This window comes from Sapajus apella, unplaced genomic scaffold (assembly GCF_009761245.1).
Source record: "Sapajus apella isolate SASKATOON/1434 unplaced genomic scaffold, GSC_monkey_1.0 scaffold130, whole genome shotgun sequence".
Lineage (NCBI taxonomy): Eukaryota > Metazoa > Chordata > Mammalia > Primates > Cebidae > Sapajus > Sapajus apella.
In genome coordinates, this window is record NW_022437070.1 from 3,867,650 (window position 1) to 3,883,130 (window position 15,481).

The window sequence follows — 15,481 nt, forward strand, 5'->3', positions numbered from 1 at the left end:
CAACACCCTGTATCCCCACCAAAAAAGTTAATTAAAATAAAATAAAATAAAATAGAGCAGGCTCCTTGTTGGAGTGAGGGTGGAGGCAGGGTTAACTCTAGAAAAAGACAGAGTTGGACTCAAACAAGAGAAGAGGCCTGGCAAAGATCAGCCCTGGGAGTGGGTGACCTTGAGACCAGGAGCGTCAGAGGCTGGCTGGGCTGAGAGGAGCCTCTGGGGTAATGAAGATCCACTTCTTGCAGAAGGGGAAGAGGTGGATATGGTGGAGAAAAGCTGTACCCACTCAGAGAGGACCAACAGGACCATGAGCTTTCGGACTGGCGTGAGGATCACCACCCTTACTGAGGCTGTGTGTGGCTTAGACTTATGCAACCAGGACAGCTCTGGTGAGTAGGGCAGCCCTGGCCAGCCCCAACCCCAAGCCATCCCCAGCTCAACCTCATCATCCCAATCCTATCCTTACTTTTACATCAGCCGAACCCCAAGTCCGTGCCTTATCCCAGTCACACCCCATCCCAACCCATCTCTAGCTCAGCCCCATCCCCAGCCCATTCTTGACCCCATATCCAACCCCAAGTCAACTTCATCTCCAATTCTATCCCCAACTTCATGTTACCCCAACACTGTCCCCAACTCAAACCCAGCCCTGTTCCAAACACAGTTCCAACCTCATCCTCATTTCAGGCTACCCTAAACCCCAGTCCCAACAACACATTTACTTTCATCCTTAACCCAATCCCCATCCTGAATGTTTGTATGTATGGTTGTTATGTATAACTTGCAGCTCTGCCCTTAACAAGCTCACATGAATGCATGAGACATAGGTGAGATGTCTCAGTTATGTCTGTCCATCCGATTGGGCAAGAGATGGTTAAACTCAATCCATTGGGATGGGAGATGGTCCAAGCAATAGATGCTGAGGGGCCAGGATTCAAGCAGAGACTTGATGTTCTTAGGGAAGGATTAGATGGGCCACAGTAGGTTGGGAGAATCCTCTGCAATAGATGGTCTCTGACTTGGACAGTGAAAAAAAGAAAATGTGAAGGAATGTCCATAATTGGCTGGGTGTGGTGGCTCACACCAGTAATCCAAGCATTTTGGGAGACCAAGGTGGGAGGACCGCTTGAGCCCAGGAGTTTAAGACCAGCCTGGGCAATATAGCAAGACCTGGTTTCTGCAAAAAATAAATTAAAAATAGCCAAACATGGGGGTATGCACCTGTAGTCCTAGCTATTCAGAAGGCTGAGGTGGAGCCTAGCTATTCAGAAGGCTTGAGCGGGTAGTTCAAGACTGCAGTGAGCTGTGATCATGCCATTGCACCCCAGCTTGGATGACAGAGTGACACCCTGTCAGAAAAGAGAGAGAGAGAGAGAGAGAGAAAGGAAGAAAGGAAGGAAGGAAGAGAGAAAGAAGATAGAAAGAGAGAAGGGAAGGGACATAAAGAAGGAAAGAAAAGGGAAGGAAGGAGAAATAAATAAGAAAGAAAGAAGGAAGGAAGGAAAGAGAGGGAGGGAGGGAGGGAAGGGAGGAAAGACAGGAAGGAGCCAGAAAGGCAAGCAGGCAGGCAGAAAGAAATAGAAGGAAGGAAGGAAAGAAGGAAGGAAGGAAGGAAGGAAGGAGGGAAGGAGGGAAGGAGGGAAGGAAAGAAAAAGAGGAAAGGACAAGAAGAAAGGAGAAAGAGAAGGAAAGGGATATAAGGAAAGAAAAAGAGAAGGAAGGAGAAAGAAAAAGAAAGAAAAAAGAAAGAAAGAAAAAGAAGAGAGGGAAGGAGGGAAGAAGGAAGAAGGAAGGAAGGAAGGAGAAAGAGAGAAACAGAGAAAGAAAGAGACAAAAGCCTTGTCTCAAAGAAAGAAAGAAAAAAGGAAAAAGAAACATCCAGAAGCCCCTTTGTCGAATTCCACGTTCAGGCTCTGATCATTTTAAGAAAAAGACTTAGAAAGGGTCAAATTCTCGTAAATTCCCACAGGAGAGGGAGTGTGGGGAAGAAATGGACCTGTGGTGCATGGTCAGCAGAGATTCCTCTTTCTGGACCTGGTCAGGAAGGAAATAGGGTAAGGCCAGTCCAGTCACGGTGACGTCAGTGAGCAGAGTGCTACGTTTGCACTGGGTTTTCTTTGTTGTTCATTCATCCTGATTCTGGCTGGTTTTCATCCATCCTGACCTCAAACTTTAATCTGTTGGGGGGGCCAAATCAGATGTTTGTTCTGAGGAAGTGACAAGAGAGGATGTGAGCTTCCTCTTTAGGCCAGATGTGCTTAGGGAAAGCACCAATACTTGGCTCTAAGTAGTACATTCAGAGATGATAGTGAAAACATTTAACAACATCGGTCAGTGCTGGGACAAACTCCTGGAGTCCCCTGTTGGGGCTGGTGTTACCCCTTTCGATGATGGGTCACAGGGACATGAAGGGCCCTGGGGAGAGAGCTGGGAGTGGTCAGGGGTCCACTGGGAGCTTGGGGCAGCAGCTGTCAATTCGGTAATCCAATAACTGAGATGCCTGTATCATCCCCATTTCTAATGCCATTGTACCCTGCCTGTGGCAACTTGAATAGTTGGTTAAGCTGCAGTCGGTACCTACATGATGCTGGGGACACAGCAGTGACCAAGACAGCCTTGTGCCCTGCCTGACTCCAAGAGACTCACAGTCCAGTGTGTGTGTGTGTGTGTGCGCGCGCGTGTGTAGAGGTGACAACAGACCCATCATCAGTGACTGATTATTAGTTTGGTGCAAAAGTAATTGCAGCTTTTGCCATTAAAAGCAATGGCAGAGGCTGGGCGCGGTGGCTCATGCCTGTAATCCCAGCACTTTCGGAGGCTGAGGCGGGCGGATCACCTGAGGTCAGGAGTTCAAGACCAGCGTGACCAACATGGTGAAACCCCATCTCTACTAAAAATGCAAAAAAAATAGCTGGACGTGGTGGCAGGCACCTGTAATCCCAGCTACTCAGGAGGCTGAGGGAACGGAATGGCTTGAACCAGGGAGGTGGAGGTTGCAGTGAGCTGAGATCACACCACTGCACTCCAACCTGGGAGACACAGCGAGACTCCTTCTCAAAAAAGTTTTTTTAAAAAGCAACAGCAGAAACCGCAGTTACTTTTGTACCACCTAATAGATTAGTCTGGGCTCGGAAGGGGGAAGCACAGGCAGAGGGGTCAGGGCTGGGATGAGGGAGGAGGAGGGGCCCCAGAGGCGATACCTGACTCAGGTCAGGGAAGGTTTCCTAGGGGAAGTGGCAGCTAAGCTGGGTTTTGAAGGATGAGTAGGAATCAGATTACGAAACAGCCAGTGGAGGCCACGTGCGGTGGCTCATGCCTGTAATCCCAACACTTCGGGAGGCCAAAATGGGAGGATTGTTTTAGCCCAGGAGTTCCAGACCAGCCTGGGCAATGTGACTCTACAACAAATACAAAAATTAGCCAGACGTGGTGGCACATGCCTGTGATCCCAGCTCCTTGGGAGGCTGAGGCAGGAGGATCACTTGAGCCCAGGTGGTGGAGGCTGCAGTGAGCTATGATCGCACCACTGTACCCCAGCCCAAGTGACAGAGCGAGATCCTATCAAGAAGAAAAAAAGCTGGGCGCAGCGGCTCACACCTATAATCCCAGCCCTTTGGGAGGCCGAAAGGGGCCGATCACGAGGTCAGGGGTCAAGACCAGCCTGGCCAACATGGTGAAACCCCTTCTTTACCAAAAATACAAAAAGGTATCCGGGCGTAGTGGCAGGTGCCTGTAATCCCAGCTACTTGGGAGGCTGAGGCAGGAGAATTGCTTGAACCTGGGAGGTGGAGGTTGCAGTGAGCCGAGCTCATGCCACTGCACTACAGGTATCCCAGTAGCTGGGATTACAGGCGCCTGGCCCCATGCGCAGCTAATTTTTTCGTATTTTTAGTAGAGACGCAGTTTTGCCACGTTGGCCAGTCGGGTCTCGAACTCTTGACCTCGCGATCTGCCCGCCTTGGCCTCCCAAAATGCTGGGTTTATAGGCATGAGCCCGGTCCTCATTTACATTTTTAACAAATTATTCTGACCACAGAACAGAAGATAGATTGAAAGGAAGCAACAGTAGATGAGGGGAAACCAACTTGGGGGGAGGTGAGGTTGTCCAGGTGGAGAGGAGGGCAGCAGGACTAGGGTGTCAGGTGTGCAGAGAAAGAGAAGTGGATGGATTTAAGAGCTATTCCGGCTAGGCACAGTGGTTCACACCTGTAATCCCAGCACTTTGGGAGGCCGAGGTGGGTGGATCACGAGGTCAAGAGATCGAGACCATCCTGGTCAACACGGTGAAACCCCGTCTCTACTAAAAATACAAAAAATTAGCTGGGCATGGTGGTGCATGCCTGTAATCCCAGCTACTCAGGAGGCTGAGGCAGGAGAATTGCCTGAACCCAGGAGGCGGAGGTTGCAGTGAGCCAAGATCGCGCCATTGCACTCCAGCCTGGGTAACAAGAGCGAAACTCCGTCGCAAAAAAAAAAAAAAAAAAGAGCTATTCCGGCTAGGCATAGTGGCTTACGCCAGTAATCCCAGCACTTTGGAAGGCCGAGGCAGGAGGATTGCTTGAGCCCAGGAGTTGGAGGCTGCAGTGAGCTGTGATCACGCCACTGCACTCCAGCCTGGGCAGCAGAGCAAATCCCTGTCTCAACAAAAGCCAAAAAAAAAAAAGCTACTTAGAAGCAGTCCTTAGTGGTGGATTATGTGGAGAGGGGACCTGCAATTCTGGTCATGATGGAGTCACTTGAATCGGAGCACGCCTCTGCCAACGATAGTTACAAATGCTGGACAAATAATAAACAATTATTGGAAGTCATTGGAGAGCTGCAAATGAAACGAGAGACTTGGCTGGGCGAAGTGGCTCGTGTCTGTAATCCCAGCACTTTGGGAGGCCAAGGCAGGCGAATTGCTTGAGCTCATGAGTTCAAGACCAGCCTGGGCAACATGGCGAAACCCCATCTCTACTAAAAATACAAAAGTTAGCCAGGTGTGGTGGCATGTGCCTGTGGTCCCAGCTACTTAGGTGGCCGAGGCACAAGAATCGCTTGAACCCGGGAGGTAGATGTTACAGTGAGCCAAGATTGCATGACTGCACTCCAGCCTGGGCGACAGAGTGAGACTCCGTCTCAAGAAAAAAAAAAAAAAAAAAAAAGAAAGAAAGGAAAGGAGAAACTTGAGCTGCTACCACCTCTGAAATAAGGAAGGCGTAGAATGTGGGTCCCACAGACAACCTGGCTTTTTCCTGGAGTGCACTTGCCAATCTGCTGCTGTGGAAGGGAAAGAGAGCCCAGACGGAAAGAGAGTCGCTAGACTGAGAAGACGGAGGTTGGAGTTTGGGGCTGCCAGAATGTCTGGAGGATGAGAGTTAAAATCCTGGAATGGATGGGACCACAGAAAAGGGAGTCCCCAATCTGCAAACAAATCTCCCTCAAGTCATTGGCAAGCTGTACATGCACAGGGTGAGAGTCCAAGAAACTTGGAAGAGAAAAATAGTAACTGGGAAGCTACAAAAGCGAGCAAGGCTTCCAGCAGGCATGTGATGCTGGGGACACAGGTTGCCAAGCTGGAGAGGCCTTGGTAAGCACCTCAGGCTCTCCCCTCAAGACCATCCTAGGGGTAAGGGCCAATGTGAAATAGACCAGCTTTAAACAAGCCTAGATGCAATCCTTGACAGGAATGAAAGCCTGACTCTGGAAGAAGAAAACATCATTTAGGCCCTTGACAGATTTTTATCTATAATGTCTGGCATGTGATGAAAACCTACAAGATAACCGGGCATGGTGGCGTGCGTCTGTAATCCCAACCACTTGGAAGGATTGCTTGAGCCTGAGAGTTCTGTGCTGTCGTGTGCTATATCAATCGGGTGTCTGCACTAAGTTTGGTATCAATATGGTGATCTCCCAGGAAAAGGGGACCACCAGGTTGTCTAAGGCGGGGTTGAAGTAGCCCAGGTCAGAAATGGAGCAGGTCAAAACTCTTGTGCTGATCAGCAGGATTATGCCTATGAGTAGCCACTGTACGCCAGCCTGGACAACATGGCAAGACCCCATCTCTTAAAAAAAAAAAAAAAAAAAATTTACAAGGTTTTCTGAAGAAAATAAAAAGGACCAATTGACCAGAAACCAAGAGCAAAATCCAACTATAGAAACAGAGTTGTAGTGACTCAGATTGTGGATTATATGACAGGACACATGAAAACTGCTACAATCAATACATTAGGACGACAGAGGAAAGGGTACGTTTTAGCACCTGGAATCTGTGTTTTAAAAGAGTCCAGCAGAAAATGTAGAACAGTGACTCAAGTGAAGAACTCTGCAGATGTGCTTGATAGAGGTCAGACATAGCAGAGGAAAAGGATGAGAGAACTAGGGGATGGAACAGTAGAAGCGTGTGGATTGATGTACAGATGGGCAGGAGCAAGGGGTCTGCCAGGTTTCTGCCGTGGGGACTGCATGGGGCTGCCTTGGACATGTGGACTTCAAGAAAAGGGTCAGTTGTAGGAGAAGACAGGGAATTTCATTTGGGACAGGTGTTTGAGTTCTAGCCATGGGGCATCAAAGAGAGTTGCATGCACAGGTCTGGAGCTCCTAGACAAGTCTGAACCAGAGAGAGATTTGTGAGTGATGAGCAGATAGATGGAAATGAAGTCGTGTCAATTGATATTTGCCCCATGGGAGAGTCTATACTGTGAGAAATAAAAAGGACTTAAAACAGAGCCTGTCCAGGTGCAGTGCTCAGGTCTGTAATCCCAGCACTTTGGGAGGCTGAAGCGGGAGGATCGTTTGAGCCCAGGAATCTGAGAGTAGCCTGGGCAACACGGCAAGACCTCATCTCCACAGAAAATACAAAAATTAGCCGGGTGTAGTGGCACACACCTGTAGTCCCAGCTCCTCGGTGGGCTGAGATGGGAGAATCACTTGAGCTCAGGGAGGTCAAGGTGGCAGTGAGCCATGATTGTGCCACTGCACTCCAGCCTTGGGGACAGAGCAAGACCCTGTCTCAAAAAAGACAGAGAGAAAGAAAAGAAAGTAACTCTGAGGCTCATTGGCATTTAGAACAGTGGCACAAAAAGAATTCACACAACCAGGTGCGGTGGCTCACACCTGTAATCCCAGCACTTTGGGAGGCCAAGGCAAGCGGATCATGAGATTAGGAGTTAGTTCAAGACAAGCCTGACCAACATGGTGAAACCCCGTCTCTACTAAAAAATATACAAAAATTAGCCAGGCATGGTGGTGGGCGCCTGTAATGGAAGCTACTCAGGAGGCTGAAGCAGGAAAATAGCTTGAACCCAGGAGGTAGAGGTTGCAGTGAGCTGAGATCACATCACTGCACTCCAGCCTGGGCAACTGAGCCAGATTCCATGTCAAAAAAAAAAAGAGAGAGAGAGAGAGTTTACACAGGAGACCCATGAGTGACCACCCAGAGTGGGCAGGAGGAGCTCAAAGTCCAGGGGGCAGTGGGAGCTCAAAGTAGGCACATGTCCCAGCCTGATGGGTCAGGGAGGGCTTCCTAAAGGAGGTGAAATTGAAGATGACAGATGAAACTGAAGAATGAGTAGGAGTTAGAGAAAGTAGATGTGCTAGGTGTGAACAGCTACTTTGGCAAAGATGAGATTTTGCGTTTTCACTTTCATGGAAGTTTGTGTGAGAAGACATGGGTTATTGGCTTTGTAGTTATTTTTCTTTGAGGGGGACGGGAGGGCTTTGGATGTAAATGATTTGCCTAATTACAGCTCACACCTTGCCAGTTGAGAGCCTTGGCCAACATGGTCCTCTAACGTTTTTAAGACTTGGCCTGGACTCAGCTCAGATGTATCTGGGGTCAGGACGGGGAGGGCACGCCAAGCATGAGAAATGGTGTGAGCCAAGGCCTGGGCAGAGGAAAGACTCTGGTGTTTCCAGGGAAAAGTCACGGATCCAGCTGGCCGACACCACAAGGTCCGTGCAAAAGGCAAAGTGACCACAAATCAGCCAAGTGAGTCTTTGATCCCAGGGACAATTAGGTAGTGTATTATCTATTGCTTATCTGTTATCTATTGCTGCCTTACAGATTGCAGCACTAAAATAAGCATGCGTTATTTCACAAAGTTTCTGAAGGTCAAAAACCCTGGAGTGCCTTAGCTAGGTGGTTGTGGCTGGATCCTTCATGAGCCTGCAGCCTGGGTGACAGAGTGAGACTCTGTCTCGGGGTGGGGAGAGTGGGGAAGGCTGGACTTTGTGGCTCACGCCTGTAATCCCAGCTTTTTGGGAGGCCAAGGCAGGTGGATCATTTGAGGTCAGGAGTTCAAGACCAGCCTGACCAACATGGTGAAACCATGTCTCTACTAAAAATACAAAAATTAGCTAGGTGTGGTGGCAAGCGCCTGAAATCCCAGCTACTCCGGAGGCTGAGGCAGGAGAATCACTTGAACCCAGGAGGTGGAGGTTGCAGTGAACCGAGACCGCACCATTGCATGCCAGCCTGGGTGACACAGTGAGACTCCCTCTCAAAAAAAAAAAAAGGAAAGAAATATACTTCTAGGACCATGTGGCAATGCTGCACTGGCATGAGTAGGGGGTGACAAGAATGGAAACCAGAGGCTAGGGAGGTAGCTGGAGTTGAAGGAGGTCTGAGCTGGACTGGGCCATGGGTCTGAAAGGAGGGGTGGATTCTAGAAAGATTCAGCAGGCAGAATAGGCAGGGCTCGATGACTGGCTGCAGGAGGGGATAAGGAGGAACTGATGCCGAGCGAGTCCTCGCAGAGCTGGAGCTCCAGGACTGTCCCCACGGAGTCTCACTCCCCTGCTCCTCTTCCAAACAGGCCCGGCTGTCACCTTTCCCCGAAGCCGTTTCCTGGAATGCATTTCCTGTGGCTCATCAGACATGAGCTGTGAGAGGGGCCGGCACCAGAGCCTGCAATGCACCAGCCCTAAAGAACAGTGTGTGGATGTGGTGACCCACCAGACCTCAGAAGCTGAGGAGGGTGAGCCCCAACCTGCTGGAACTCCTCCATGCTCTGCTGCTCCCCAAGACTGCACTTAACAACAACCCCAAAGTGACAGGGATGTCAGCAAGTGGCAAAGCTCTCTCACACACAGGAAGCCCAGTGATAGGAAGCCCAGGATCACAAGGACAGTTCCAGGGAAACCAGGAACCCAGATGCCTTCTTGGGTTTTTTTGTTTGTTTGTTTGTTCTGTTTTGTTTTGTTCTGTTTTTGAGATGGAGTCTTGCTGTGTCGCCCAGGGTGGAGTGCAATGGTGCAATCTTGGCTCACTGCAACCTCTGCCTCCAGGGTTCAAGTGATTCTCCTGCCTCAGCCTCCTGAGTAGCTGGGACTACACGTGCGTGCCACCACCATGCCCAGCTAAGTTTTGTATTTTTAGAAGAGGCAGTTTCACCATGTTGATCAGGCTGGTCTCTAACTCCTGACCTCGTGATCCATCTGCCTCGGCCTCCCAAAGTGCTGGGATTACAGGTGTGAGCCACCGCACCTGGCCGCCTTCCCATTTGTTACACATCACTTCCATTCTCAAAATGCTTCATAGTCCAAAATGGCTGCCAGAGCTCCAGGCCTCACATGTAAGTTCCAGAAAGGAGGAAGAAGAAAAGAAAAGGGACCAAAAACAGGACACTACTCCTTTTGTAAGGGTTCTCCTTTCTGGAAGTCCCTTAAAGCACTTCTATTTATATCACATTGGTCTGAATTTCATCACATGACCATACCTACAGGGGCAGGAATATGTCGTTTTCGACAAGATCTGTGATTGTCCTAGATAAAATGAGGGTCCTATGATGAAGGGTGAAGTAGAGAATGGCTGAATGCCTGCTATGGTGGGCAAATCCCATCTTAGTTCCTCATGCACAATCTGACATCCAACCTCTGTCCCCTGGCCCCTATAGGGCCTCCAAAGGATGACCACCACATCCGTGGCTGTGGCTACCTTCCTGGCTGCCCAGGCATCGCTGGTTTCCACAGTGAAGACACCTTCCACTTCCTGAAGTGCTGCAATACCACCAAATGCAACGGGGGCCCAAGTAAGGAACAAGAGACATGGGCGAGGCGTGGGGTCGGGCAGGGGCCTGCATGCAGGCAGACGGTGCAGTCACTCTCGGGCAATCAGCTCCTCCCTGGGCCTCTGTTTCCTTTTCTGAAAAATGGGAGTATCAGGTCTTTTTGTTTGTTTTTGAGACGGAGTCTTACTCTGTTGCCCAGACTGGAGTGCAGTGGCTGGATCTCTGCTCACTGCAACCTTTGCCTGTTGGGTTCAAGCGATTCTCCTGCTTTAGCCTCCCGAGTAGTTGGGATTACAGGCACCCGCCACCATGCCCGGCTAATTTTTGTATTTTTAGTAGAGACGGGGTTTCACCATGTTGGCCAGGTTGGTCTTGAACACCTGACCTCAAGTGATCCATCTGCCTCAGCCTCCCAAAGTGCTGGGATTATAGGCATGAGCCACCGAGAGGCTAGGCCTTTCTTCAAAGAAGAATTTTGCTCACGCCTATAATCCCAGCAAAATTTGGGAGACCGAAGCGGGCAGATCACCTGAGTTCAGGAGTTCAAGACCAGCTTGGCCAACATGGTGAAACCCCATCTCTACTAAAAGAGAAAAAAAATTCAGTGAGACTAGCCGGGCGCGGTGGCTCATACCTATAATCCCAGCACTTTGGGAGGCTGAGGCAGGTGGATCATGAGGTCAGGAGATCCAGACTATCCTGGCCAACATGGTGAAATCCTGTCTCTACTAAAAATACAAAAATTAGCCAGGCATGGTGGCACGTGCCTGTAGTCGCAGCTGCTCTGGAGGCTAAGGCAGGATAATTGCTTAAACCCGGGAGGTGGAGGTTGCCGTGAGCCGAGAGTGCCCCGTCGCACTCCAGCGTGGTGACGGAGCTTCCCGTCTCTCGTTTCTCTCCAGTCCTCCCACTCCTCACCACCCCCACTGCCACCACCTGGGCTGAGCCACGCTGACTTCTTGCCCAGGCTGTTGCAATGACCTCCTCTCTGATCTCCTTGCTTCCACTCCTGCCACCTTACAGCCAAGGCTCAACCCAGCAGCGAGTGATTTTTGGGGGGTGGAGCGGGGGGGGGACAGGGTCCCACTGTGTCACCCAGGCTGGAGTGCACTGGTGAGATCATGGCTCAGTGCAGCCTCAACCTCCTGGGCTCAGGAGTTCCTCCCACCTAAGCCACTGGAGTAGCTAGGACTACAGGTGCATGCCACCACAACCAGCTATTTTTGTATTTTTGATAGAGACGGGGTCTTGCTAGGTTGCCCAGGCTGATGACGAACGCCTGGGCTCAGCTTCCCAAAGTGTTGGGATTACAGATGTGAGCCACCCTGCACTGCCAATTTTTTATTTTTTAATGTAAATCAGATCATGTCACCCTCCTTTCTCAGGCACTTCAATGACTTCCCTTCCTCTTAGAATAAGATCCAAAGGCCTTACTATGACCTATGTAATTTGGCACCTGTCTGCCTCAGGGCTTTGTTTAGTTTAGTTTGGTTTTGAGGGTTTTGTGTTTTCTTTAGAGGCAGGGTCTCGCTCTGTTGCCCAGGCTGGGGTGCAGTGGGGCAGTCACGGCTCAGCACCGCCTCAAACTCCTGGGCTCCAGTGATCCTCCCACCTCAGCTTCCCAAGGAGCTGGGACTACAGATGTGCATCACTGCACCCAGCTAAATTTTTTTTTTTTTTTTTGAGATGGAGTCTCACTCTGTCACCCAGGCTTGAGTGCAGTGGCACAATCTCGTTTCTTACACATCACTTCCATTCTCAAAATGCTTCATAGTCCAAAATGGCTGCCAGAGCTCACTGCAACCTCCACCTCCTGGGTTCAAGCAATTCTGCCTCAGCCTCCTGAGTAGCTGGGACTACATGCGAATGCCACCACACCTGGCTAATTTTTTTGTATTTTTAGTAGAGGTGGGGTTTCACCATGTTGGCCAGGCTGGTCTCGAACTCCTGATCTCAAGTGATCCACCTTCCTCAGCCTCCCAGAGTGCTGGGATTACAGGCGTGAGCCACTGTACCTGACCTTCATTTAGTTTCTGCAACCACCAAAACCCATCTGGCCTCATGGCCCTTGCACATGCAGTATCCTTCCCCAAGAACACATCTTCCCCAAGAATTCACCCTGCTGCCAGCTTCTCATCCATTAGGCCTCAGCTTTATTTTATTTATTTGAGATGGAGTTTTGCTCTTGTTGCCCAGGCTGGAGTGCAATGGTGCAAGCTTGGCTCACTGCAACCTCTGCCTCCCAGGTTCAAGCGATTCTCCTGCCTCAACCTCCTGAGTATCTGGGATTACAGGCATGCACCACCCTGCCCAGCTAATTTTATATTTTTAGTAGAGATGGGATTTCTCCATGTTGGTCAGGCTGGTCTTGAACTCCCAACTTCAGGTGATCCGCCCGCCTCGGCCTCCCAAAGTCCTGGGAGGCCTAAGCTTTAATGTATCATCTTCAGAGACACTTTCACTGTGCCTCCCTCCAGTGTAATCTAGATTCCTGTCTCTATTACCCAGCACTGTCAACACATAGAAATGTTCCATATCTGTGCTGTCCAATATTAATAGCCACTACTATACGTGGTCTATTCTGGCGCCTGTAATCCTAGCTACTCAGGAGGCTGATGCAGGAGAATTGCTTGAACCCGAGAGGTGGAGATTGCGGTCAATGAGCACTTGAAATGTGAACTGAATTTTAAGATTCAATTAATATTAATATATTTAAATTTAAACAACCACATGTGCCCAGTGGCTATCAGATTGGCTAGTGTAGCTCTAAACTGTGAATTCTGTCTGGAGGCAGTGGCTCACACCTGTAATCCCAGCATTTTTGGAGGCAGGAGGAACACCTGAGGCCAGGAGTTTGAGACAAGTCTGGGCAACATAGCAAGACCCATCTCAAAAAATTTTTTTAGTAATAATAATAGTAAGAACTTGTAAGTTCTGGCCAGGTACAGTGGCACACACCTGTAATCCCAGCACTTTGGGAGGCCGGGGCGGGCAGATCACAAGGTCAGGAATTCAAGACCAGCCTGACCAACATGGGGAAACCTTGTCTCTACTAAAAACATAAAAATTAGCTGGGCATGGTGGCTCATGCCTGTAATCCCAGCTACTCAGGAGGCTGAGGCAGGAGACTTACTTGAACCTGGGAGGTGGAGATTGCAGTGAGCTGAGATTGCAGCACTGCACTCCAGCTTGGGAAACAGAGTGAGACTCCAGCTCAAAAAAAAAAAAAAAAAAAAAATGTTGAGGTTTCTCTCAAGCCCTGGAAAACCATCCCTCCTCCAAATGCCATTCAGATGCCTGACCACAAGGTGGCTCCAAGACATCTCTGGCCCCGAGTGGGAGTCCTGGGGAAGTCATTCAAGGAAGTGGGGATCCAGGCACTAATCTTCTTGGTCTCTATGTCTCTGGTCTTCTCCTAAGTCCTGTCACTTGCAAATCTGCCGAAGAATGGCCACCGGTGTTACAGCTGCCAGGGGAACAGCACCCATGGATGTTCCTCTGAAAACATTGTCCTCACTGACTGCCGAGGCCCCATGAACCAATGTCTAGAAGCCACCGGCATTTACGGTGAGGCCCTTTCCGAGGCTGAGAGGGGATACTTACTGGGGGTAGAAGGTTCTCCAAGAGACTGACTTCCAGTTAAGCTGGACTTAACTGTGGTGGATCTCCCTGTGGAAAAGGTGGGATTTTCTTCAGGTGAGTGGATATTGTTGTAAGGAATTAGGACTTATCCATCAGAATGTAAACGTTTTTGCCATAGAATAGTGGAATTCAGGCTGGGTGTGGTGGCTCAAGCATGTACTCTCAGCACTTTGGGAGGCTGAGACCAGAGGATCTCTTGAGGACAGGAGGTTGAGACCAGCCCAGGCAACATAGCAAGTTCCCCATCTTTACAAAAAGAAAAAAAGGGAAAAAAAAAAAAAAAAGGTGGAATTGTTTGGTGGCAAGATTTCTCGTGGGTTGGGGGATTTGCTGAAGACATCTCAGGCTTTGGTCTTGTGATGTCCTGGAAAGGTCTCTGTATTCCAGTGGTTCATAAGGTCTTTGGTCTCAACTCCTTCATGCTCTTAAAAATTATTGCTGGCCAGGCATGGTGGCTCACACTTGTAATCCCAGCACTTTGGGAGGCCGAGGTGGTGGACCACTTGAGGTCAGGAGTATGAGACCAGCCTGGCCAACGTGGTGAAATCCTGTCTCTACAAAAAAATACAAAAATTAGCTGGGTGTGCTGTCCCACACCTATAACCCCAGCTACTCAGGAGGCTGAGGCACGAGAATCTCTTGAACCCAGGAGGAGGAGGTTGCAGTGAGTGGAGATCGCACCACTGCACTCCAGCCTAGATGACAGAATGAGACTTTGTCTCAAAAAAAAGTTGTCGTTTATTGTTTATGTCAGTGATTTCTATAGATAAATGCCATATTAAAAATTAAAACTGAGAAATCTTTTTTTTTTTTTTTTTTTTTAGATGAAGTTTTTCTTTTTCGCCAGGCTGGAGTGCAGTGGCGTGATCTTGGCTTACGGCAACCTCTGACTCTCAGGTTCAGGCAGTTCTCCTGCCTCAGCCTCCCGAGTAGCTAGGATTACAGGCATGTGCCACCACACCCAGCTAAATTTTGTATTTTTAGTAGAGATAGGGTTTCACCATGTTGGACAGGATGATCTCAATTTCCTGACCTTGTCATCCGCCCACCTTGGCCTTCCAAAGTGCTGGGACTACAGGCATGAACCACCGTGCCCAGCCAAAACTGAAAAATCTTTAAAGATTTACTTATAAATTAATCTTATAACAATAAAAACTCACTACACATTAACATAATATTTTCATGAAAAATGACTGTAGTTTCCAAAGAAAAGATGTAATGGCCTCCAGGCATGGTGGCTCACGCCTGTAATCCCATTACTTTGGGAGGCCAAGGTGGGTGGATCACTTGAGCCCAGGAATTTGAGGCCAGCCTGGGCAACATAGCAAAATCCTCTCTTTACAAAAAATACAAAAATTAGCTGGGCATGGTGGTACGTGCCTGTAGTCTCAGCTACTTGGGAGGCTGAGGTGGGAGGATCACCTGAGCCTGGGAGGTGGAGGTTGCAATGAACTGAGACTGCACCACTGCACTGTAGCCTGGGCAACAGAGTGAGACAGTGTCTCAAAAAAAAAAGTAATGAGAAAAGTAGCTTTATTTTGCTGTGTTGCACATCTCTTTGATGTCCAGCTTAATAGTAGACAGCTGGGTCCTCATGGAAGCTTCTGCTTTCAGTCTGTTGCAATATTACATGCTCTGGAGTTTTTGGAAAACTCCATTATACACTTAGGAGACTGAAAAAGCCATATATTTTAGTATTATTATGAGAATAATTTTGATTTCACAGATCTCCTGAAAGGGTCTCGGGGGTTCCTGAGCCACACTTTAAGAACCACTGCTGCTCTCCCCTCTACCCCCTCCCCCTTCCCCCCCTCCCCTCTCCCCCCATCTCCTACTCCCTCCCCCTTCCCATC

General features: G+C 49.3%; 1 protein-coding gene across 4 annotated transcripts in view; it reads left to right on the forward strand.

Annotated features, from left to right (window-relative positions):
• Positions 1 to 15,481, forward strand: part of PLAUR (plasminogen activator, urokinase receptor) — a 20,660-nt gene that overhangs the window by 4,110 nt on the left and 1,069 nt on the right. For 3 of the 4 annotated variants that reach the window (XM_032262801.1, XM_032262803.1, XM_032262802.1), the window contains exons 3-6: positions 243 to 386; positions 8,793 to 8,954; positions 9,873 to 10,007; positions 13,407 to 13,553. In XM_032262801.1, coding sequence (XP_032118692.1) covers positions 243 to 386; positions 8,793 to 8,954; positions 9,873 to 10,007; positions 13,407 to 13,553 — 588 coding nt within the window. The remainder of the gene's footprint in view (positions 1 to 242; positions 387 to 8,792; positions 8,955 to 9,872; positions 10,008 to 13,406; positions 13,554 to 15,481) is intronic. The other variant, XM_032262804.1, reaches the window with a different exon arrangement.